Source organism: Salminus brasiliensis, chromosome 10 (genome assembly GCF_030463535.1).
Source record: "Salminus brasiliensis chromosome 10, fSalBra1.hap2, whole genome shotgun sequence".
NCBI classification, from domain to species: Eukaryota; Metazoa; Chordata; class Actinopteri; order Characiformes; family Bryconidae; genus Salminus; species Salminus brasiliensis.
The window spans coordinates 36,962,431-36,988,129 of NC_132887.1; the positions used below are offsets into that span (position 1 = coordinate 36,962,431).

At 45.8% G+C, this 25,699-nt stretch overlaps 1 protein-coding gene across 6 annotated transcripts in view; it reads right to left on the reverse strand.

The window, feature by feature from the left end:
* The window catches only part of birc6 (baculoviral IAP repeat containing 6), a 140,309-nt gene that overhangs the window by 88,312 nt on the left and 26,298 nt on the right, over nt 1-25,699 (reverse strand). For 2 of the 6 annotated variants that reach the window (XM_072689988.1, XM_072689985.1), the window contains exons 12-50: nt 24,975-25,200; nt 23,618-23,778; nt 23,297-23,428; nt 23,028-23,159; nt 22,479-22,648; nt 21,942-22,075; nt 21,095-21,256; nt 20,800-20,931; nt 20,597-20,697; nt 20,332-20,479; nt 20,021-20,154; nt 18,356-18,502; nt 18,039-18,226; nt 17,631-17,945; nt 15,562-15,661; nt 15,138-15,352; nt 13,743-13,951; nt 12,883-13,229; nt 12,563-12,782; nt 12,308-12,444; nt 11,421-11,558; nt 11,151-11,278; nt 10,848-10,979; nt 9,952-10,167; nt 9,322-9,505; nt 8,721-8,924; nt 8,055-8,188; nt 6,037-6,190; nt 5,838-5,954; nt 4,974-5,128; nt 3,890-4,016; nt 3,650-3,760; nt 3,234-3,364; nt 2,958-3,085; nt 2,036-2,604; nt 1,674-1,849; nt 822-918; nt 462-656; nt 4-204 (exon numbers count right to left, since the gene is read on the reverse strand). In XM_072689988.1, the coding sequence (XP_072546089.1) occupies nt 4-204; nt 462-656; nt 822-918; nt 1,674-1,849; nt 2,036-2,604; nt 2,958-3,085; nt 3,234-3,364; nt 3,650-3,760; nt 3,890-4,016; nt 4,974-5,128; nt 5,838-5,954; nt 6,037-6,190; nt 8,055-8,188; nt 8,721-8,924; nt 9,322-9,505; nt 9,952-10,167; nt 10,848-10,979; nt 11,151-11,278; nt 11,421-11,558; nt 12,308-12,444; nt 12,563-12,782; nt 12,883-13,229; nt 13,743-13,951; nt 15,138-15,352; nt 15,562-15,661; nt 17,631-17,945; nt 18,039-18,226; nt 18,356-18,502; nt 20,021-20,154; nt 20,332-20,479; nt 20,597-20,697; nt 20,800-20,931; nt 21,095-21,256; nt 21,942-22,075; nt 22,479-22,648; nt 23,028-23,159; nt 23,297-23,428; nt 23,618-23,778; nt 24,975-25,200 (6,807 nt within the window). The remainder of the gene's footprint in view (nt 1-3; nt 205-461; nt 657-821; nt 919-1,673; nt 1,850-2,035; nt 2,605-2,957; nt 3,086-3,233; nt 3,365-3,649; nt 3,761-3,889; nt 4,017-4,973; nt 5,129-5,837; nt 5,955-6,036; nt 6,191-8,054; nt 8,189-8,720; nt 8,925-9,321; nt 9,506-9,951; nt 10,168-10,847; nt 10,980-11,150; nt 11,279-11,420; nt 11,559-12,307; nt 12,445-12,562; nt 12,783-12,882; nt 13,230-13,742; nt 13,952-15,137; nt 15,353-15,561; nt 15,662-17,630; nt 17,946-18,038; nt 18,227-18,355; nt 18,503-20,020; nt 20,155-20,331; nt 20,480-20,596; nt 20,698-20,799; nt 20,932-21,094; nt 21,257-21,941; nt 22,076-22,478; nt 22,649-23,027; nt 23,160-23,296; nt 23,429-23,617; nt 23,779-24,974; nt 25,201-25,699) is intronic. The other 4 variants (XM_072689990.1, XM_072689986.1, XM_072689987.1 and 1 more) reach the window with 4 other exon arrangements.

Sequence of the window (25,699 nt, forward strand, 5' to 3'; positions counted from 1 at the left end):
CACTGGCAAGCGAGGCCAGGTGGGGTTGGATGTGAAGCTCTTTGAGTAGCACTGCAGCAGGAAGGTGGATGGTGAGATCACACCAGGCCTCCTCCGGGAGGAAGATGTAAGACCAGGCAGCGGATCTTGCTCGTCGGTGAGGGGGAGTCGCCTGCAGAAGCACCTCAGCTGGCTGAGCTGTGGGGCTGCTGGATGTGATGGTGCCTTACCAAGAAACAAAACACAGCTTATTTTACATCCCAGGACCCAGAATGCAGATCATGGACGCACACAAAAATGTACTCATCTCCAGAAATATGCTAATGTGAGACACCAGGCATACAGAGCAGCATGTAGACAGCCTTAATGCATAGAGTTTGTTGATCCCAAGACCTGAACTGCATCTATGCTAGGAGCGAAACTTGCCATCCCTCTCACAGATACTAAGGTTAAATGGACCCTCCCATTCTCGCTTTCCGTACCAAGAGGGGCGAAGTTGTGCAGGCCCTCAGCGTTATCAGGCTCGGAGGCGAGCACCCGGGCTTTGAGGCTGCCGTCCGCGGCTTTGCCTGGGCCAGAGTCCAGGAACTTCATGATGGTGGAGACCATGCTGCGGGCTGTGTTCACTATGGCTCGCGTGCTCGTGACCATGTTATTGCAGATTAGCTGCACACCACCTGCACAACACACACACACACACACATAGGGCAGACAGCATGAGAACACAACAATCAGTAATATTCAGTTCATTGGACAAACTACACTATACTACATCCATCTATGAAGTATATTTACGAGAGAAGTTAAGTAGCTATTGTCAGAGTCAGCATGCGTGTCCATACCCATGTCATGAAAGGCTTTTAGGGCCTCACTGGTGTCCAGCACTCTCAGGATAAACCAGAGCAGCGGCTCAGAGAGCTGGCAAGTGGAGAGAGAACCCTGCAGAACACACAAGAACATTTACCTCACACAAAACTGGAATTAGTCATTTATTTGTTACTCAAAAATCATTTGATCATAGAGACTATTTAATCAAATGCCTTTTACCATTATGGACAATAAACCCCTGCAGCAGAACGCCAAAATCTAGGAAAAAGGGTTGCTTGAAGAATGTGAGCTCTCAAAAGTATGACAGTCTGCTGTTTTCAAATGAGACGCTCAACAAACAGGTGGTGATGTGATAAGTGAATGTCCACTTTCTTTTGGCCATATGCTACACACTAACCATATTAAAAACACTCTTGGATAAGGGCTCTGAGTGGCTCAGCAGTCTAGTCTAATTCATTACCACTATGGGCTGGGGGTCGCGAGTTCGAATCCCAAGCCATGCCTCTTTGCCATCAGTAGCCGGTGTCAGATAGAGCATAACTGCTCTCTGTGGGAGGGCAGATGGCACCACCCCCCCCCTGCCCCCCTCCCCCGCCATTCACTCCCAAGTAATGTTGGCCGGCACAGACGCCTGTCAGCTAGTGCGGCAGAGCTCGGGAACTCGCGCTTTCCTCAGAGCGTGTCGGCTACCCGGCGATGCTTCGTCAGCGGCAGTTGGCTGGCTTGGGGGGGCTAAGAACGGGGGTTAACTGGCAGTATCAAATTGGTGGAAAGGGGTACAATTCAATCAAATGTACACCTGATCATGCATCTTTCCACAAACGATGTTTTGGTAAGGTCTTAAAGGGTGCGACGTGCAGTCTTACCTGACGGCCCATGTAACCACAAGCCATGTAGGTGAGGATGGGTTGCAGCATCACCTGCACGGAGGTGGCTCTCTTACTGAGCGTGGTCAGGATAGTGAAGAGGCCATCCCCTACGGAGATGGCATCCAAACCGCCATGGAAGTTCTCATGCTTGGTCAGATGAAGCCCGCTAGCACCTGAAAAAAGAAAAAAAAGAAAATTATGTGAAGCACCTCATTGACCTGACTGATTTAGCAGACTGAAGAGGGTGCTATTAGCATTTGGTGCTTCACATCAATGACACTGAGTGCCCTTGTATCATTAGTAGCAATGGATTAAGCAGGAGGTGACCCCCACCCCCCCTGCCCTAGAGGGGTACCTACCAATAATCATGGCCATGGCGCTGCTATTGCACTGCCCCAGAGCAGAAAGGATCTGACTCATGATCTGTTGGTTCGCCAGAACCAGGTCTGCCACACCCATCGCCGGGCCCGGATGCGATGCAGCTCCAGAAGCTCCGCCTTCTTTACTCCCGCACACCTTCTCCTCGTCAGACACGCTGTCGGAGGCGCCGGTGCCGGCAGGCGGCAGCCGCCCGCTGTACTCCCGGTCGCCCGAGAGCGGCAGCATAACCAGAGCGTTGACCAGCTTCAGGAGGTCAAACATTAGCTGGTCCCTGGTGGTCTCGCCGCACACGGCCTTGGCGTCACCAGGTCGTATGATGTTGGCGAAGAGGCCGCCGAAGCAGGCTCGGGCACCCACGGAACTGTCCGAGCCGCTCCGCGACACTACTTTATCCGAGCATGTGATGTAGTGGTGCACCAGGAAGGTGATGGACTCGATGACTGCCGTGATGGTCATCACAGAGACCACCTCGAAGTTCTGCTCCAGGGTGAACTCGAGAAGCTTCACCTGGGCGTCTAACGGGCCCTGGCCGGAATGGAAGGGGCCCCTGCAGACCAGAGAGTGAAGAAAAAATGAAACTTATTATAGTCATACACTATATGGACAAAAGTATTGGGACGTGCTCCACAGCTGAATGCTGGGGGGCTTTATACCCCTTCTAGCCCTTGCCGTCCTAGCATGGAATTAGGCAGGGTGCCAATGGGTTCATGTTTATCTGCTCTAGAGAGTCCTACTCTGTTGGCAATACTTCTCTACTGGGACTTTGTGCATTTGCACATCTGTGTCAGCAATGGATGCAACTTAAAGTAGCTGAATAAACTTAGTAGAAGAGGTTCGGAAGGTTCTTGAATCAAATAAGAGAGAGGTCTTGTGATAGTAAAGGACAGATGGATTGCGTACCGCTCAGTGGAGAGGATATGCACAAGTTTGAGCAGGAACTCGCTGAACATCTGTGGACAGGTGGAGGACAGGTGCACCTGCAGCCTGGTGAGGAATTCTTGCATAGCTTGTGTTGCAGTTGGACCCACCTATGGAAAAAAAAAACTGAAATTAATAATAATAATAATAATAATAATAATAATAATAATGTTTTCTAAATCCCTCCACTTTCCTGCATCTCTAATGCCCATAACTGTCCAAAACTACTACTGCCTCCAAAGAATAAGGTCTCCATACCTGAGAGCTGTGCTGACTGGTGCCTTGAGGGCTGCTCCCGGACAGGAACCGCACCAGGACGTGCACGAGCGTGGGGTCTGACACCATCTGCTGGGCTGTGCTCTCGTGCACACCTATCCCAGTGTTGGAGGCTGAGGAACAAACGATCACAACATCGAATTTGCACATTTCTTCTGTTTACAAATACATGCCCACACACTATTCTTAGCCGGCTCAAACCACATCCAGCTCCTCATTAAGGTGCATCAGATGTGCCTATGTGGTTTAGAACTTACTAGGACTAGGACAGGGTGGGCTACAGAAAGGATCTGAGTGAGTATGGAGGACTTGCTTGGTCCTACAAGCAGTGCAGCAGCCACTCTGTGTGAGGCAAGGTAGCTAACTAACCAAGCTGGATGTTCCCTAGGGACACTTACCACTCGCAGGCATGTTGGTCATGAGAGTGAGGCTGTGTAGTACCAGGCACCAAGTACGCAGAGAGGTGTTGGGATACCAGGCCAAGACGGACAAGAAACTACTGATGGAGGCTGAAGGTGCACACGAACACAAACACACAAATATAAGACATTTGGAGACCTAGTTCGAGAAACATCTCCATAATGTAAGAACCATCATACACACAATCCATCAGATGAGTGAGCTGAGTGGCTGCTGACCTTGGTTGAGAGGGATCGTGGGCACTCTGCTGGCATTGAAGAGAAAGATGTCGGACCCGCTCTCCTCAGAGCCGCCGGAGGAGGAGTTCAGACTGAGTGTCAGCCACAACTGCAGCAAAGACTCCAGCTACGCCCAAAAGGAAGGAGGAGAGAGAACGCTTAAGAAACCCCTACTTCCAAGCAGTTGCTAGGCTGTTGCTACGTGGTCCCCGGGGTAAAAACATCTTTGCTAGATGGTTGCTATGGCATACCAGATGGCTGCTGTGGAGTTGCTACATGGTTGTGAGATGTGAGTGCTATAGTGTTACTAGGCAGACGCTATTGCATCCTAGGTAGCTGCTATGTGGTAGCTGGGTTGCTATAGTGTTGCAAATTGGTTGGTATGGAGTTGTTTAGTGGCTGCTAGGCAGATGTTACAGGGTGGTTGCTATAGTGCTGCTAAATAGTTGCCATGGAGTCGCTTAGTGGTTGCTTGGCAGATGCTACAGTATTCCAGGTAGTTGTTGTGTGGAGCTTGGTTGTTGCAGGGTGGTTGCTACAGTGCTGCTAATTGGTTGCTATGGAGTCGCTTAGTGGTTGCTTGGCAGATGCTACGGTATCCCAGGTAGTTTTTTTAAGGTGGTTGTAATTGTATCTGAGAGTGTTGCAATATTGTTGCTTAAAGATTGCTATGGGATTGCTTGGTGGTCGCTAGGCAGATGCTATAGTGTCCCAAATAGTTGCTACATGGAGCTATGTTGGTGCAGCATGGTTGTTACAGTGCTGCTAATTGGTTGCTATGGAGTCGCTTAGTGGTTGCTATTGCATTTCAAGTGTTCACAAGATGGGTGCAACATGCACGGCAGATGCTATGGTGTCCCAGGTAGTTGCTAGGTGGTTGCTATGATGCTGAGAGGGTATCAAATGTGGTAGCTATGCTGTTCCTAAGTGAAATAATAAGCTTACATGCTCCCCACTTCCTCAGATGAATCTATATTTGCTAGGTGGTTGCTATGGTCTAGCAGATGGCTGCTGTGGAGTTAGTGGACTTAGTTTGGACTGCAGAACACAAAACCATAGCTGTGTGCTAGAGCGGCATGCTTACCTGCACATGGTGCACCTGCAGCATTGAGAAGAGCTTGTTAAAGCAGGCACTCAGCATGGGTATAGAGGAGGGCTGAACCATCAGACTGCTGCCAGGAGGGGAGCTGTGGAGGCCCCGCAGGAGGGAGTCATCCGTTCCGTTAGCAGCCTGGGGAACTGGAAGGAGTTAGAGAAGCGTGAGAAGACCAGAAATGTATAGATCAGAACAGATCACCTCCCCTTTAGTGGTACTAGCACAGAAAAAGCCATGGTCTGGAGGTGCTCAACCTCAGCTTTCTGTCTAGTGAGGATCCCCATTTCCTATCTAAGCTTTAGCTTCATTACATGCCAACACTAGGCAGCACCAGCTTTTACCAACTCTGCTCTCCATCGTCCACTCCCTCGAAAACACCACTGGACCACCATCAGCTAAACCAAACACACACACACCAGAACGAAAAGCACCAGCTTATTATTTTTTTAATCAATAAGACTCAAGAAAGCCAAACTGGGGAAGCGAGCTGAGAGGACACGAGGAGAGGACACCAGCGCTATCTAGGAAAACTCAGTTACAGTTTTAAATCTATGATATACCTGGGTTTTGAGAGCCATTACTGATGCGTAAACCAGCCAATTAGAGCAGATCTTATCATTTTTTCCCCCCATAAGCCCTCCGTAATAGGAAAATATGCATATTTTCTAACAGGATTTCTTTCCTAACATTTTATGGCCCAACTATAATCACATGCATACTATCTATGCATCAAATATCTTAAAATATTCAATAACTACATTAAAATACTCAATAATTACATTCTTTATCAGCTTTACAGAAGGGCTATGTTGTCTTAATTAAGTTTGAATGGCTGTGTTTGAGTTCATATACCTGCAGGTAAGTTGGAAGTAAGGGCCTGTAGAATCGCATCAGCCTCCAGTGTGGCCATCATCTTCAGCATGAGCTCCGCCTGCTGCTCCAACCCGACCTCCAGTCGTGCATCTAGAGCTGGTCAGGAAGGATAAATTACCAACCAGCAATCTCTAACTCGGTTCTAAAAACCCGAATGCCAATCCCTCTTATGCCATACCTTGCGAGACTGAAACGGACAGGCTCTGAGACCCAGGCTTCTCAGCTGCAGCTGGGGGTTTGGACACAGGAATGCCAGCTCCCCCTATGTAGGGGTTATAGCTGTACGTGCCGTAGTCAGCCCCCCAGTAATCATACCAGGTACTGCTGATAGGCTGCAAGAAGGAAGAAGACAAAACAGACAACACCCAAACACACAAACAATAAAAATAAAACACTTTTCAGAAGTTTCTCTCTGAAGAGCCAACATCAAACACTTGCTTTGAATATAGCATAAGAGTAGAGGTGGACACCATGATGTTAGTCATACAGAGGGGACATGTCCCATTCAGACAGAATCTACTAGTCTACGGCTAGCTGGGGAGGGTCTGGGATAGGATGGCTGAGAGGGGGATTTCAAGAAGGACGTTTCAAGACGTTTCCACATCATACTAAGTGTCTCTAGGAACTGCACAGTTAAACATTAGAGAGCAACACCAGCTGCCTTTCAGCCCCGCCTTCTTCAGGGTTCTGGAGGAACAGCCGGCAGTCATTTTAAGGAAAGACGCTTCCCAAAGAGTAGAACATTAGCCCATTATCTACTTCTCCGGATGACTTTAACAACGGAGCTAATGGACAACACAACACTTTTCGAATGGAGTCATACAGGGTTTGATGGTTCCCCCAAGTTTATCAGTCGTATTAGGAGAAAATTCCCAACCCGTGTTGGACAGCGGACCTCCAGGACTTTAGCTCAGCGTTTCCCATCCCTGACCCTAGAACCATTTTAGTGCATCTTCCTGCTTTTAAAATGCCCAGATCAACTCAGTAAGGGATTGCCAGCTGTTTATGACCACAGTAACATTAGCCACATTAAATGACCACATTTACAGCTGGAGCTAGCTGCTCTGGCTCACTTGCCGTGCTTCCACTTCAGCTGTCACTATCCCCTCTTTTGGCCAGCAGGCTCACGCAACGGCATGAACTACAGCAAGCCTAGTGCGCAACTCTTCACACAGCCTGAGCGTTAGCAGGTCCTGACGATGGTATGCAGTGTGCCACGACCAGTTATGGGAAATGCTTCTCTAGCGCTACGTGTACAGAGCACATTAAAGGCGGGGTCGCCGCTTTTAAGCTGGGCCCCTTGTACGCGGTGATGTGGCATGACGTCACGCCACACGAATTAAACCCAACGATATTCTGGCTTTCAGAATTTTTCTACCAGGTTGTGTTTTGCTACATTTTCCAGTCATTCCACTGGTGTTGCTCTTTAATAACCCATGCAACAACAAGGCACCTACCAGACACAGTCAGTGTTACCAATGGATTGCAGCAGTACAGCATTTAAACCATGTGTAGTGAGCTTAGTTTTAACTCTTGTAATTACAGTACTGTAATACAGAGCTGGGCAATATGACGATATTTTACCGTATTGTGATAAATTTTGTTATCGTGACTACAATAAGATTTTCTAAGCATATGGAGGAGACTGTTAGTGCTTAAACACACTGATCAGCTGCATGTTTCATTACTAACAGTGTAATTAGACTGGTTTAATTAGATGAAGAGCAGCAGATGCTGAATATAAATCACTGTATTCAGTACGGGAGAGTCTCTGAACAGTAGTTTTTAAGAATCTGCCACTTCTGATGTATTTAGTCTTTTAGGTTTTAAGTCTTTAAATATCGGGATACAGTATTTTTACCATATCGCCCAGCCCTACTCTAATGTGATTATACATGTCTAATAACAGTGAGAGTGATTCTCTTTTTAGTACAATACAACTATTCATAAACACTACGGTGGGTAGACATATGTATATGTGCATGTAATTACATGGGCTGTAGTAGAGTAATCTGATCTGTAACACTGAATTAATTGTTAAATGTGTAATTACACAGTTCCTTAAAGACCCTCAATATAAAGTGAAACCAAAAAGAACAACATAGAGGGAAAAGATGGAAAGAAGGAAAAGGTAGAGGGAAACAACAACAGGCAAGGCAGTGAGAAGGCAAGGACGAGTAGTCATGCATACCGTACCTTAAAGACTTTGGCGGCGAGTGGATCTTTTTCCAAATCAATATCTAAAGGATCAATATCAACATCCATCAGGTCCTGTAGCAAGTCAAAGTCTATGCCTTTATCTTTTTCCAAAGATGACAGTGGTGGAGCACCTTTGGGCAACGAAAAGAGCTTTAATATTGCCAAGCAAGCACACTAAGAAAAGCAACAAAACACAACAGGCTTCTTTAGCAAGTTACTGGGCAATTTTAAGGCCACAATACACTGTCCTCTCAAAGGAAAGAGAGGAAGGGGGGTGGGGGTGGGATCTAAACAATGGACTGGTTACCCACTCGTGGATATGAGCACTTTCACATCACAGTATTCTGAAACAGAATTATGAAACAGTAGCACAACTCTAAAAGTCATTTGCACTGTTCTAATGCCTCTCCCACTGCAAATTAGTGTGTGAGTCAACCCTTTTAAAAAAAAAAACACTGACGCAATCGACCAATCAGCATTAACAATGCTACTCAAACACACAAACAAAAAAAGTACAAGTACATGCAGCTGTATAAGAGAAGGGAGACAAGAATTAAATGCATGTGAAAACATATATATATATTTTCCGTGTGTGTGTGTGTGTGTGTGTGTTTGCGAGTTCGACAGAGGAAGAGGTGGTTTCGGGCGGGGTTACCAACGCACTTTGGAAAGCAGAGGAGGTCCCGGGTGTACCTGCGATGAGATCAGGGCCCAGGGGCTCGTCGATGGTCTCAACCAGGGTTAGGGGCGCGGTCTGGGGCAGGGAGTCGTCCGAATCCACCCCCGCCGAGGAGGAGGATGCCCCGGCCTCGTCGCCGACAGCGCCCTCCTCCATCCCATCCAAACACACTGGAGACAACAGCTCTCCTGTGAGCGACAAGAGAGAAGCAAACATGTCATTATAAAATATAGAAATGTGTATTTGGGGAGTAATTCTACATGCAGCTGCGAGCCGTTAGCAACATGCCATGCTAAGCTAAGCTTAGCTCGAACTGACTGGCAACTGACTACGGTGAGTGCAGATGACACGCAGGAGCTGCAAGACCCAGCTTCGAATCAGTCATCAGGACAGTATTTGGAGAAATTAGTAGTAGTAGAAGTATTGGGACACGTGTTCATTCATTGTTTCTTGCTAAATCAGGGCTATTTAAAAATAGAGTAACTGCCAAGAGCGTCAGTGAGGTCACAATGATGTATGAAGACCACCAATAGGTTCTTGTTTATCACGTTTAACCCTAATTGTCCAAAGTCACACCACCAGTACCTGCGAGAATGTCTTGCAGCATGCAGGTGAGAGAGTACTGGGCCCAGGCTCCTCCCCAGCTGATGTCTCCACGGTTGAAGTCTGTGCCCACCAGCAGCAGCAAAAGCCTCTCCAGCTGCTGCTCCGACACCACCTCGCACAGGTGGATTGTGGGGCGTGTAGCATTCGCTATCCTTGCCAACACCTGTGTGGTGGAGAGGAGAGTTTATTGTATGCCAGTTGACAGAGTGCATTTAACGGTAGCTGACTCCGGAACATCAACTCATGCATAGCGGTGCTTCACTGCTGCTTCTAAAAAAATTCGAAATATTTATATATGATCTTTATAGACCTTTCAGAGCTATCCAGTGTCGAAAAGTGTCATTTTGCTAACGGCTAAGGAGTCCAGAGCCCTGTCCAAAAATCCAAGATGCAACCAGCTCTGTGATAATGAAGGCTAACATGCTTCCTCCAAGTCCCATGAACCCAGCAACTACAGCTGAATGCATCTGGAGGAGAACATTGCCTGCCAGTTAGCTACAGACACCTGCACTCTCCTCTCCTCTCCTAGCTGGGAGAACAGGGCTGGCGATCATACCATACGCATTTGGCCCAGTCATCCGATTGATGTGTGTGTGTTAGGATGTGCACCTTGCAGACAAACAGGAGCAGGTCAGCATGGCAGGTGAAGTCCATGGAGAGCAGGAAGAGGGCGAGCTTCTGGACCACACAGATGCAGCGCTCATGAGCCAGCGTGAACGGCAGCAGCTCCACCTCTGGCATCTCCTTCGCTACAGAGGCCTCGGAGTCCAGGGAGGAGCGCGGCCACTCGGCCGTCCGCCTCAGTCGGATCAGGTCTTTAAAGTGCTGCAGGGCGAAAACGCAACAGACAGGGTTCTTCATCAATCTTCAAACTAGATAATAATTTCTAATAGATCTAGATCTAGACTAGATCATTTAAGTGTACGTAGGGATGAAAATAATACGGTCATCCCTAATTCAGGGATGTTCTGAACCGATCCGATTCAGGCATTGGGTGCTGGCTTTTAAGGCCTGGTTAGAAACTAAACTATGGTGGAAATGCTCTGCTCTACCAGCGAGAGAACCACACTGCTTTCTTTGGTTCTGAACCAGTTCTGAGTGGCACATTCAGAACCAAGGAGGAGACTAATGCTAATGCCAATGCACACATACTGAGTAATCTGACTGCAGCGTTGTAAAGGAGCTGGGAGCTGTGGTGGGTCAGTCAGACTGGACTGTAAGATATGAAAAACTATAGAATTTTAAAAAGTAGTTTAATAAATTGCTGCAAACAAAGATGATCAGATTAGAATTTAGTCTGATTTTAGAAACTGGTGCTAAAAATACAGATCGGATCGATATCGGCTGACAGGTAGCAATGAGAGAGTCGTATCAGATCGGGACATCCCTTCCCTGAACTGTCTTGACTACTATAATTGCTGACTAATACAAAAATAATGTAATTAAATTATTAAACATATTTAATTAATTCATGTGAAACAGTTCGGAGATGAGGAATGCTGTACCTTCGATGTGGCTTGTTTGAGTTTGGCTTGTTCAACCAGCAGCTTGTATGAGGAGCCTTTGTTGCTCTGGATCTTCTCTTTCTCGATTTGCTCCACCAAAGCTTTCTGTTTAGCTTTCAGTAAATTCAGCTGCTGCAGTAAAGAGGGAACAATCAACACAGAGGCTTCCTGCATATAACAATTCCAAGAACTACCAACACCACAAGGCCTGTCAAGAGACATGTCATGACACCACTCCAAAAATCTCCCCCCAGCCGGGATGCATTACTGGGTGCTGACCAGGGCTGTTTGGGCCACGTGTACCTGTTTGTGATGCACCAGCTGCTTGCGGATCTTGCGCGAGTACAGGCGGTCTAAACTGCTGTTGCCTTTGGTCGATCTGTTCGGGTTTTGAGACTGAAGACTATTGTTGATGAAACTCCACTGGTTCCCTGTTGCAGATTCAAAGGAGAAGTGTCACTTGTAGTGTCCCGTATGGCCTCGGGTCCTCTTAAGCTGTACGACGAACATTGAAAACCCTGCTCCATGTGTCTCCACCGACTCAACACAGGAGGCTACAAAGGATGTACTCACCTGTAAAAGTTCTCTCTCTGTCTTTGCTGCCCAGGTTCTTCTTAGCAGATGTGGCTTCGTCCTCCACGCTGGCCACATAGTCCAGCAATCGAGACACCAGCATGACTACCCAGCTGATCATAGGGATGTCCAAGACTCCTGGCAAACACACACAAACAGATGGGATTAATGCTGGCCCATGCTACAGGACAGTCAGGCAGATCACCTCTCTGCAGCTGATCACATGGACAAAACCTTGTGGAGGAATCTTTAGTGGGCAGAGAACAGGTGAGGCATTAAAGCCCAAGGACACTGTACCAACTGTTAAGCATGGTGGTGGTAGCATCATGCTCTGGGGCTGTTTTGCTGCCAGTAGAACTGATACATTGCACAAAAGGGGTGGAATAATAATATCTCTCTTCAGCATGACCTCAAACCACCAGCTAGATAGTTTGGACACAATTGGGTGCTCCAACAGGACAATGACCTGTAAGACAGTTGTAGGGATAATAGATAAAGCTGGTAATTATTAAGTTTTCAATGGCACTGTCAAAGACCTGACCACAACCCTTGAAAAATATGTGGAATTTAACTGAATTCTTTCAAGATGAGTGAAGTCAAGAATTCAAGAATTCTGGTTGTTGAAGGCTACCACAGGCATCTAGTTAAGGTGCCGGGCAGCATCAGGTCCCCAGCTGACAGACACCTGTGCCGGCCAACATCGCTTAAAAGTGTTGAGGGGAGAGAGCACCATCTACCCACCTGGAGAGAGCTTGGCCAATTGTGCTCCTTTGGACTCCGGCTGCTGATGGTAAATTCTCACGTAATTTATGTTCAGTTAAAAGAAGTGTGCTGTCCCTCATTCTGCCCCTTCAAAGGAAATCATGCAAGTTCCACACAGTTCCTACCTTCAGTGCGGCGGTGCTGTGAAGCAGATGGCTGTTGCAGAGGAGACAGCAGTGAGTCCAGCAGGTTCAGTAACCCCTCCAGGACCCCACTGTTACTTAAGGATCTTTGGCCTATACAGGACAGCAGCATGAAGACTCTATAGGGAAAGAGGAGAAAGGCATTCACACACAGGTACTCATGAATTCTCCACATGGAGTGTGTGTGTGCATGCATTTCTGCATATTTGCATGTGTGTGTGTGGTTGTAGTTGCTACCTGTCCTGGGGGAAGATGAGCAGCTGCTCAGAGTTGTAGAGCTCTTGCAAGACGTTGGATAGGAACTGCCCCCACCAGCGCTCTGCCCCACACAGCTGCACCAGCAGCAGGCCGGCGTGCAGCCGGATTTTGGGTGTTCCGCTGATGCACAGCTGCTTGAAGAGCTCCTCGCATGCCTGAGCATGGAACGTGTTGCGCAACACTGCCGGAACACAGTGGCCTATAAGAGGGACGGAGGAGATGCAGCATTAGGGGCGAAATGTCAGGTGAGGAGGGACAAGAGACAAAGATAAAGAGTAAGAGAGCAGGAAGAGACTGACCGTTGTTGGCGTGCAGCAGGCTGAGCAGCGTGTCCAGCAGGTAGCGGATGATGGTGCGAAGCTGCTCGGTGGAGGAGTTGTGCACCAACTGCTGCGCCTCATAGGTCTCGGGCAGCCGGGCGCGTGCAGCTCCCAGAGACACCCTCAGCCTCTGAACCGCGTGGTGCGCCAGGTTCAGCTGCAGCTGCAGCTGGATGCAGTCCTGATAGGCAGAGAATACTCGCGAGTCCTCTTCGACTGCCTTATCGGGCTTGCGCAGGAAGTACTGAGCGTTGTTGGCGCTGTTCAGGGGCGGCAGGTCAATGTTCTGTAGGAGAGTCTCCAGGCGGTGGCACGCCAGGTTATATCTGCTCACGGGACGAGGAGGGGAAAAAGGAACACAGTGCAGACCAAGGGTCAGTTTCATGTGGCTCCAGAGCTGAATGCAACTCTTACTGAGCCCTTGAGGCTCTATAGTAAAAACAATGACACCATGTGCACACACAGAAACCTAGGCACACTACATGGACAAAAGTATTGGGACAACTGCTCAATCAGGTATTATCCTGCTTTTGTTGGAGTAACTGTCTCTACTGTCAAGTGGAGCCCTGCATTTGACAGCATTCTGTGAAAAGGGCCTTAGTGAGGTCAAGATGTTGGATCCCCAACTCCCTAGTTAATCCCAAAAGTATTGGATGGAGCTCCATCCATCATTTCAGAGAATACTGCTCCACAGCTCAATGCTGGGAGGGCTTCATACCCATCTAGCCCATGCCAAGAATTAGACATGGTGCCAATAGATGTGTGTTACCTGCTCCAGGAAGTGCTATTCTATTGGTGATACTCAAACAGTCATATGTAGAGATGTTGTGACCACTGACCTGCACTGAATGTCCTCCTGCAGGGCCACCATCATGGTCAGGTGCTGATCCAGGTCTGGCTGGCTGGCCGCCTCGCTCTCGCCCCTCAGCGGGTCGTGCATCAGCTTCAGTTCGCTCTCCCACGGCAGGATGTAGGTGTGGCCGTAGTAGAAGCCCAGTGGGATCTTGGCACGGGCGTTGGTGCTGCCGTAGCGGCCAATCACAGTGATCTGTGGAGAAAAGCAGTGGAGGAGGCATCAGTGCTGGCAAGGAAGTGATCACACGTTTGCGCACATATCTGGCACACTGTGTCCGGTTTCTGTAGGACCTTGGATGTGCGGTGAAGGTAAATATAAAAGGATCTAGAGGAGCTGAACACCCTACATGTTAAACATAGGAGCAGTCCAAGTCTGCTAAGCTGCTTTTCTTTTGCAGTGGAGCTAATGAGGCTAATGTAGCGAACAGGTTTTTGAACCTGTGCATACTTGCCTCAAGCCATATCACGTAATCTCAGCTTGCTTTTCGTGACCCTTTCAATGCAGAACAGCATAGTCTGTATAGGTGCTACCGTGCAGCACAGCCATCTATGCATTGGCCATGATCTGGAGACCAGGTGATGCCAGGGACGCAACACTAATCCTCTATTGCTCTCGCGCTCTCCTGCCTTATCTGTACTTGGGGAATTCATGAGTCCATTTCAAGCACTAAAACAATGGAGTAAAGGTATGTTTTTACAGTAAATATGAAGATTTCCAAAATCGGACTTGAATTTTTCAGGTCAGTGTATCTCATCACACAGAGCTCTAGGTCACAAGGGGGCTCATTACAGAAAAAGCTAAGACTGTCCCAGACATATCAGATATAAAACATGTGGGTATTCTCTTTTATACAAGCGGCTTCTTTCGTCTCCTCTGGTATTTGGACAGATGGCAAGATGGGTTAGGGTTTCTGGGTGCAAGGCATAATTGCCCACACTCTTTGGGTGGGTAGGATGGTCCTCTCTGCTTAACCACCCCTCAGCACATTGCTAGCCAGTGCTGGAATCTATTACCCAGTAGTTAGTCTCTTCCAAGCATGATCAGCGAACAATGTCCTGTTAGCAGCATTTTGAAAAGCAATGATTAGCTGGTTTGTGACTCAGAGGAAGGACATTTAAACCTACACCCTCCAAAATTCTTATTAATGCATCATAACACTATGTATGTGTTATGATAAGTGGTTAGCTAATTGATATAATCTTGAGTATAATCTTCCGCTCCTCCAGAGCATCTACAAAAACTTCTGTTGAGGTCTCAACCAGTAGTAAGACCAGTAAGACAATGGCATGATTTTCCATTACACTGACTACCTGCAAGCATCCGTAAAGACCAGCAAACACACTGCCAAGACACAAACACACTTCTCAAAGCTGCTCACCTTCATGAACCTGCAGACGGGAGGCGGCAGCAGGTCGTGCAGGATGAGGGAGTGCGTGCTGATGTCTGTAGCCACCACGAGCCTGCGGCCGTCCACCTCCTCGCCCAGCGTCCAGATGTCGATGGAGAGCGAGGCCAGGTCAGCACAGGTGGGGATCAGAGCGTCTGTCAGCAGGACGGGCCTCCCAAAGTCCAGCGTCACAAACCGACGGGCACCTACGGACAGGGAGACCACAGTGTAGCAGGCCAACGAACATGACTAATAAAGATCAAAGATATTTGAACAGAAAATCGATAGATAATCATACACACACACACACACACACACACACACACACACACACACACACACACACACACACACACACACACACACACACACACACACAAGGATTAATGAAGCAAGGCTGAGAGTGTGTACTGACCAGAATGCATGCGTTCTATGATGATGGACTGGTGAGGAGGAGGCTGGAGGAAGTGAGAGGCCTGAGAGATGGCCAGCGCCAGACCGCTGCCCATTGGGTTCTGCCAGGAAAACAAACAAACAAAAAAAGACAAATTACAGCAGGTTCATCCATAACAGACACATTAAGAAAGCTTTCAGATACAAATTAAGCCTAGTGCTGTAGCATCAGGCACATGATTCAAGACACTGCTGACTAGCTTGCCAACTGGAAGCTGGTGTAGTGAGCCTTCAGCAAGAGAAACGGACGCCTATAGAAGCTCTGAGAGCTTAATTTAACGGAGAACCCGGAACCTAACTTGATTAAAGACCAGGCTTAATTTGTATCTGGAAAGACATCCCTGTACAACAGCAACAACTCGTCCACACTGGTTTCACTACAGAGACGGCTCACAAAGCAACCATCAGCACAACGCAACAGCAAAGTGTTCTGATCAGTTCAGGTACACAAAATTTAAATAAATAAATGAAAACAGCAACACCACTCAAACGACTTTACTTTACCCAGCTTCAGCTTCAACTACATTACCCACTAGACTGTGTTACTCTGACGTCTGAGCCTATATGTCTACTGAAGAGAGAACATGAGGTGGAAGCAGTCCTGATACATTACACAGCAATACAAAATAGAAGAATAGAAGCAGTGTGCTCTTGGAATCTGGATTTGGAGCTCCTTGGCTTGGACATTCATGCAGAAACATCTTAATAAAACCATATTTATGTTTATTTAGTTGTTTAAATACTCTTAATACATCATCCTGCTTTAACCCTTCAAACCACCTATATTGCTTTAGGCTCAAGCCCAGCAGCAAATGATTTTTCTGCTACAGTCAAGAGCTTTCACTGCAACAAGAATCCACGAGTGGTATGAACAAGAGTGAAGGCAGCAGTTGCAAAGGATAGGAACCATTGACCGTATGTAGGGACATGAGGGGTGTAACGGTACGCAGAAGTCGCGGTTTGGACCTCATGGTTTGGTACGAACACAGTTAATGGGGCTAACACAAACACAGACATCCAAAAATGCTGACACTTCATCCTAGCTCAAGCTACCATGATTTCAAGAGTTGAAATACGATGTTCACGCCAACATTCCTGTGAAATACTTCTTTACCATCAGTCATTTCAAATTCAAAGGTGAGAACAGTGAGAGAGAGAGAGAGAGAGTAGGGAGAGATTTTATATAACGATAAATAAAAAAATAAAATAAAATACACTTTGAGATGACTTATAGCAATACTCCTAAACCACTACCTACAATTCCCACAATACCCCGAAAACCCAACCGCTTACACTTTAAGGTTACCAGGTGACACCCAGGCTTGTGAAATTACTGTATTTACCCTAATAGCGTGTATCCTGCAACGCAAACCGAACCGTGGCTCCCATATAGTGGCGCTTTGGTACGAATCCATGTACCGTTACATCGCTAATAGTAATATGGCCAAGTTTGGGAACACCTGGTCAAAACGTATGTACTGCTGAGTGGAAAAGTAAGCAAATTTAAGGCTTAATTTAACATCTACAAAGCTTAGGACACATTTTCTATGTTTGTGAATATATATATATTTTTACCCCCTCAATATGTTACATTAAGATCTGTTTCTTATAACAGATTATGCCTGATTATTTATTTCTAATGCAAAATAAACAGATAAATAAATAAATAAATCAACATAGGTGTTCAGGGGTGTTCATACTTTGACATACGGCATGATATAATTATATATATTAGTCTACCATTAGTGTTCAATCATGCTGTGTTATCAATTAACATTTAGAAAATGAATTTTTATCTGTGAATCGATTCAGAACCGTCCACGTCCGCATCAAACTGCCTCCAAGTATCTAAAAGTATCTAATCTGTCCCCCCACCCCAAAATATTCAGTTCTTTCTAAAGAAAGAAAGCAGTCCCGAAACCATCTGCAGCACTGCCTCTAGTGGTCAAGTGAAGTGGGTACTTTTCCACATGAATGTCCTCAGCCATCACGTTCCTCTTTCCACCACAACACACTACAGAAAGGACTCACCGGCTTGGCTTTGTGTGTGTTCTTGTTCTGTGCGGCAAGGTTGACGGGCGGCTGGTCGATGATGGAGCCAGGAAAGAGCTGGGCGAGCTCCACGCCGATGGCTGCCGAAACCGCCTCGTTGGGGGGCGTGAGCGGGGGCGTCATGAAGAGCGGCGTTGTTTTGGGTGTGGGAGGGATGACATCGGAAGGGTGGATGAAGAAGCCCGGAGCACCGGAGGGGTTGGAAGGCACCGAGTTGTGCATGGGTCCCACCCCCGACGCAGCCTGGGCTGCTGCTGAGGTGGTCTGGTGAAGCTTAGCCTCCAGCTTGGCCTTCTGTTCCACAAGAGAGTTATGGAATTACTACAAGGCAGTATGTCATCGAGGCGCTTTCAAAGGACCATATGTACACACTGTCTGTGGTCTGACCTGCTGTTGCAGCTTGAGCAGCTGCTGCTGCTTCTCCTGCAGCACCTGCAGCTGCTGTTCGGCAGACACCATGGCGTGGGACAGCGACTGCAGGGCCACCTGAGCGGCCGAGCTCAGAGCCGTAGATGCTTCGCCTACGGTCCCCGCAGACAACCCAGCCACTGTGGGGGTCACGCCGAACGTGCTCACTGTGAAACAGAGCGACAGTCAAGTAACAGTCAAGAGGCTCAAGTCTGATCCTTTCTGAGCACTTAGGAAGAGAAGGATGAAGCACAAAGAGGAAGAGTAGAGAAGTAGTAATAAAGGGGGATATATACCGGTGAACATACTTGCATCATCCCTCTCCACTCTAGTGCCGTCACTAGTGGAGACGCAAGTAAAGTGCAGAGGTTCGACCTCCAGTAGACCGGTCAGTGCCGTGAAGCTGCCCTCTGCAGCCCCGCAGCCACTGACCTTACCATTACCTAAAGCAGGGGCAGAGAAGGAGAGACACACTGATAAGTAACAGTTAACGTTCCCAATACGCCATGCATCATCATTATTCATTATCATTCTTTTTGTACATAGTACAGAGATACACGTTTAGTATTTTTCTGTATATTCAGTTCTATATGTTTATATATGTAGCATATAGTCTAAATATGTAGTAGATTTCTGTATATTTAATATAATTAGTTCCATCATTGTAGCATATTCAGTTTTGTTTAAGGGGCATGCTTAGTTCTATATATGTAGAATGTGTCTATATATTTATTTCTTTATATGCAATATAATTCTGTATATTTCGTTCTATACCTATATAGATCTATACATATATAGCATATTAGGTTCTATATATGTGGAAAATCTCTATATTTAGCTCTATATCTTTAGCATATTCACATCTTTATATATAACATATTTGTGTATTTATTTTTATATATTTACTATATTCTTTCCTATATGTGTAATATATTTAGTTATATATATGTAGAATATTTCTCTACAGTTAGTTATTTACCTTTAGTATAGTCATATCTATATATGTAATGTGTTTAGTTATATATGTGCATTTCTGTATATCTATTCTTTTAGCATATTCATATCTATACGTCACATTTTAATTCAATATATGTGCATTTAGTTTTATATATTTACTATATTCCTACCTATAGTTGTAATATATTTAGGTTTATTTATGCAGAAAAATTCTGTATAATTAAGTTCTATATATTTAGTATAGTTCTAAAGCTAAATGTAGTTATCTATACTGACAAAAATAGTAGATTTCTGAATATTTAATATAATTACTTCTATATATTTAGTATAGTTTTTTATATTTAATTCTATACCTTTAACATATCTATTTCTATATATGCAGCATCATTACCGCTATGTAGGTAGATTATTTCTGTATGTGGTTCTATATATGTAGAAAATGTCTATATAGTTAGTTGTATATCCCGTTCTATATATGTAAAATATTTAGTTCTATATATGTAGCTTATTTCTGTATATTATTAGGTCTATATTCCTATCTATACATAGCATTTTTAGTTCTACACATGTAGAACATTACTTTGTATTTAGTTTATAAATGAGCTATAATGCTTCCTATATGTGCAATATATTTAGCTCTTTGTATGTAGAATATTTCTTTATATTTAGTTCTATATCTTCAGCATTTCCTGTTCTATATATGAAATATATTTAGTTCTATATATGTAGCTCATTTCTGCATATTTAGCCCTACATATTTGGTGCTATCCTGCTGTAAGGTAATTACCAGAGCTTAACAAGCATTTCAATGGATGTCTGTACTGACATGTTGTGCACACAACAAATAAACCTTGTGTGACTGGTTGGAACTAAAATGCAGAATGCAGATTTTTCTATGCAGAAAAAAAACACACACACACACACACACACACACACACACACACAACTAATAGTAGGTGAAGCACTCCCACAGTGACTTCAGTGGGCGTATAAGCTGCACATACCTGAGAGAATGTCAGACAGGTCTATCTCGTCTGACTGAACACCGATGCTGCTGCTGTAGGCGTTCTTACAAGAAGATCCACTCACTTCCAGATCAAAGAGAACTGGGTCGAAGGGGGATCCGTACAGGCCATACCTGAACAGAGACCAAGAGGGAGACCAAGTCTAAGTCACTGGAGTTTAAGTGAAAAAGTGGAGTCCCAAGCCTCTCGAGTGGTCAGGTCACGGCACTCCCCCAGGCTGCCACCCTTTGCTCTCGCAACAGCCGCAATTCACGTTACTCCACAAGGTGCTGAAAAGCAATAAGAGTCACCTGGTCTGCAGCAGGGCCTCCAGTGGGGTGAGGCGGTCCTGAAGTTGCCGGGAAACGGCTGTGAGCAGAGAGGCGCAGGCGGTGCTGCAGCCGGCCAGATCTTCATCTTTCACGTAGTTTAACAGCACAAAGTACCAAAACACTGAACCTGAGGGCAACACACGAACACAAGCTTGGTTTCACTGCGACGCAACTTTGACACTAGTAGTACTTAAAGTATACGTAGGAGACATTTCCGGTTGCAGTGTTGTACGGAATTAATTACCTCCAGTAGCTGCAGCAGGTAAGTAAGGCATATTATCCAACAGTGCCTTCAACAGGGCCTGTCCAAAGCCCTGCTGATTCGGGTCTCCTTTACCATTACTGCTGAATTGTTCAATGAAAAACAAATGTTGAATGAATGTCAAAATATCAAAAGGTGTTGTAATCACCGCACCACCCCCAAAAAGTCTTTGGTACTGAACTGACCTAATACAAAGTGCAAGAAAGCGGGCGCATTTGTGAGCGATGCTACGGCCCGCCTGGAAGAAGCACACCCGGACGATGTCGGTGAGGCGCTTCCTGGTTTTGGTCTGAAGCCCCTCCTTTCCCTCTCTGAGGCTGTGATGACAAAGAACCAGATTAGACAGAAAGAATAACGGGCTTCGCATTTTCAGCAGCCACATTCCCACCAACAGAACCAGTCCAGAAGACCAGGCCAGAAGGCTGAGCTTGACGAATCACTGCAGTTGAATCAGTGCCTAGGAAAATGCCGCCGTGTTACCTGCAGGGCCCGTTGGTGTAGACCCCAGCCAGCCAGCAGAGGATGTCCAGAATGAGGCTCTGAGAGTGCTCAGAGGGGGAGCCCTCCTCACCACGCTTACACAATGCCCCCAGCAGCTTCTCGTGAAGCTCGGGGAACTGCAGCATTGCACAGCGCTGCACTCTGGAGGGGACAGACAAACAATGAACGGTCATCATTTGATTCAGACAACTAAGTCTAAAGCAACAGCTTTTTTTTAAGCATCCATGTAATGAAAATCATTTGTTTTCTACTGGTTTCTAAGTAAGCATAGTGCTTGGACCCCTGAAGATTGCCACCTGAGATGTAATTTGTAGGCTGCAGCCAAACTTTGCAAGTGTTCCAACATCGATTTCAGACCAAACTGAACAGCAGGAGACTGTGCTGGTTAGCTGGTTGCTAATATGCAGTGACAATTCAGATATACTGATTTTTAACATTTTAAACTGCTAGAAAGCTATTAAAGAAAAATATAAATATAAGAAAAATACAAGAAAATAAAAACACCTTTTCTGCTCACAAATTTGACTTTATGACTCTTCATGTTTCATAAACATTATTTGTTCCAAAAGCACAAAAATATAAAATGTTACATTTGTGGTATGGACAATTTGTAGGTATTTAAAAAACAATAATAAAAAAACTATTATGAAATAAAAACTAATTTATGCCAAACTTTAACAACTATACACATATGCCAATTACCTGCAGCTGTGCTTCTGCTAAGCCTTGTTCACAGAAGCAGTTTAAAAAAAAAAGTGATCGGGATATTTGGCAACAGAGCAGCGCGTGATCTACACTGATTAAAGACAAAGCAGGGGCGACCCACCTTTCTTTGGGTACAGACGTCTTCTTAAACCTTCTGATCGTGACGGACACCTCGAGCAGCAGGTCGCAGCCCCGGAGGTTATCAGGCTTTTTAGGAGCAACCTGAGGATCGGTTTTAGATGTGGAGGCCTTTTCCTGGAGAGCAGGAGAGACACTGTTAACCAATCAAACCAAACTATCTATTACACAAGAGTAGAAGCACTAGGTAGCCAGAGATCAGACTGGGTTGGCTGTAGCTGATCTATACAGCAGGAACACAATCGGTGTCCATCTCTGTCCATCTCTTTATTAAACAAATCGTAACCGTGCTACTTCTCTGCCACTAGGTGGCAGCATACCTCAGCTCCCTGAACTACACAAGGCGACAAGAAATGACGTCAGGCATCACACACTAGGCATCAGCTACAGGAGGACGTGTTTTGAGTGTTGGCTAAATCAGTTTCACTTTCTACGAAAGTGGAACCCTTGCGTACCCGAACCCCTGCGTAAATGAACTCTCCCGCATGGCGCAACAGGAAAGAATGGCAGGTCTGTGTACCTTGGTGGCCTGGGCTTTCTGAAGTAGAGAAGACAGGGAGTGTGCTTTGTTGCTGCACTGGGGCTTGGCGGGGGTCATGCGTACGATGCGCCGCGGACTCTCCTCCGGGCCCTTCTCACACACCGCCTTAATGTGGACCAGGAACGAACGGTACTTTCCCCCTGCCATGCCTATATAGAGACAGTGGGAGAGAGGAAGTGCGCATGAACAAGTGATTATTAACCAACTTAATGGTCATAGTCTATAGCCTATAGCTAGGCAATAAGTGGTGGGTTTTCTTTTTCATGTGATCTGTACTCACTGTAGGTCTTCAAAAACATCTCAATTAATGATCTCTGCGAGGGTTACTATATGTTCTAGCTGCCTACAGCAATGCTGAATCACTGAACTATCACTGAAACCATTATTTCGATAAACCTGGATTCCAAATGCAGTGTAATAGGGCTGTAACGTCTCCAATGGTTAAAAAAAGAGAGAGAGAGACATAAACGCTAAGACACACGACAGTCTGAAGAAGCCTGTGCTTGGTGAGGCTCCGCAGGCCAGTACCTTTAACGAGTTTGGGGCTGGTGAGGCTCAGCATGCCGGCGTGACCCGACAGGTCCAGGCCGCTGGCCAACCACACGGGTCCACACAAGATGTCCTCCTTATGGTCCTCCAGAAAGGAGCACAGTCTGGATCCTGCAACACGAGAAGAAAAAGGGTCACCATCGTTTCAGTGTTTTTAAAATGAACACGTCTTTCCCTTAAACCACGCTGATCCACTACAGTGCCGTGAGAGCAGGACAACCGAATGGCAGCGATCTGTGACCTCTTACCTGGCGTCTCCTCAATGTCCATGAACTGGATGTCCTCTGTGAAGTCGTGTAAAAGCGGCTGGCCGTTCCTCTCGCCATTGGCTTGCAAGACATGTGACAGAGGGAAGACTATCTGTCGGTCTACAGCTGACTCTGTGGAACGGAATATAGAGATTTTGTTTTTATTAATATTGAATTATTTTAGAATTGAAATTTTTGTGTATATTCACTCATAAAAAAAGAAGAGAAGGGTACATGCCGTAATGTATAATGTATAACTACACTGCTATACATTTGCATAATGCACCTTTGACACAGGGTTTGCTATGCTGCCTAACTCACCGTTGACCTTGCCAAGCCCAGGGGCCTTGTTCTTCAACAGGGTGACCTGGATCTGGGGAATGTTCGTAATACTGGCATTCAGTACAAATTTGAAGTCCACGTGTCCCACCATGCAGGCTTTGGGCAGGACCAGCTCAAACACGTGTTCGTCCCAGCTGGTGCTGAAAAGCAGGAGGGACAAATTTAGCATTATTATATATTTCCAGCTAAAACCGCCGTCAACGGATGGAACCTCGTCAGGCACTTATCATGCTAACCACTCACTTTCATACCCTGACAACGTCACATGATCATTGGTTTGGCCAAAACCAACTTTACCTTGATCAAAAAGATCATAGGAGATCACCTAAAGGTTCAAAATGTCTCACGGCTATGCTGTTAGTTTTGCACTTGAGGCAAGAGGCTAATGTAGCAAATGGAATCTTACAGCCGCCAGTAAACAAAATGCAGGCCTAAATCACCACACACTTGCCTCTCATCACCTCGAGATGTTGTGGAATCCCAAAAAGATTTGCTTACAAGGTTTCTGACATTGCAGGACTTCTGTATGTATATTAGCATTTAGTTTCAGACATTTGTATGATTAGATTACTAAATATTATAACAATAATAATAATAATAATAATAATAATAATGTCTGAGGTGAGTTTGTATCAATGTAGCAGTTTAAAATGATGCTAACTGGCAGAGTCCACTAATTATCAGCTACATTAGCCTTGTAGCTCCAGTGCAAAGCACCCCCCCCCAAAAAAAACACCCAATATTTTATCATATTGTGACAAATTTGGTTACAATATGCTAATGAGTATATTGTGGATATCGTCAGTCCTTAAAAAGCACTGATTAACTGAACATTTCATTACAAAGAGTGTAATCAGTCCTATTTGTATGGTGTGCAGTAATGTTGTTATATGTTACTGTTGCATGATAAAATATTGGGATAAATATTGAATATATATCGTAAATAATGTCTTTAAATATCGTGATATAACATTTTCACCATATCGCCCAGCTCTACTTAGGCTCTCCTTTTATTGGGTGTCTCTAATAACTGTAAGGTTACACATTAACAGTAGTTCAATAGTAACGCAACTACCGTGATCTCTATTCTATTACAGTAGCACAGCTTGCATAATCACATAACAGAGAATCTGCTGTTACAGCTACTCAGACACACTTGCGTCATCCGACAAGCCAAAACTATAAGATCCAGCTGTACTGCTGCCATTCATTTGTAACTGTGGATACATCCAAAGTAGCTACACTTGAATACAGTTATTAGAGACACTAAATATAAATGGGGGGGGGGGGGCAAACGGGACAACCAAACCGTTCAGCATAAAGGGAAACCGCTCACCTGTCACTCTGTAGTTTCCAGGTGCGTGTGTGCTGCGCGGCATCTCCGTGGTGTTGCTGGTGCAGGTGCTGCGGGTGGCGTCGCTGCTGCTGCTCCTGCTGCACCTCCGCCCAGCAAGGGGGCACTGTGGCCGAGAAGCGCGGCGTCAAGGTCTCAAAGCGGGTCAGCTCCACCAGGGAAGAAAGTGTCTCCACGGTCAACGGTTGGTCCACCAGGAGGTCAACTCCTATAGAAACAGGATTGCCACTCTCGTTAGGAAAACATTTCCCAGACTTCTGTACACGACACCCCACATACGTGTAATAGTCTCAGTCTCACACATGGTTACTGGAGGTACTGTTAAACACCTAGTACCATATGCATGTGTTCTTCATGAGAGGCAAATTCCCCCGCAAATCTGCTTTGTAACCAAGTTGGGAGCAAATGAAATGCAGCGAGTCGGTAAAGCTTATGTGCTAATTAATCAATCACCAATATTTGTATAATGTATAGGGACTTGGGTCTCCACAGCCCAACATTGCATGCTGTAAAATAATGATGGTGGAGTATCTGCTGCATTGCTAATTTCAATGAATTGAGCATCAGTGACTAAAATATGGAATTGTCGTTGCCTTCGCGGCTCTACTTTTCCAGAACTTCAATAATATTTCCGGGACAATATTTACAATTTTCTCAATGTTAAATATTAGAAAAATATTTATTAAAAAATATTTAAAAAGAAAACA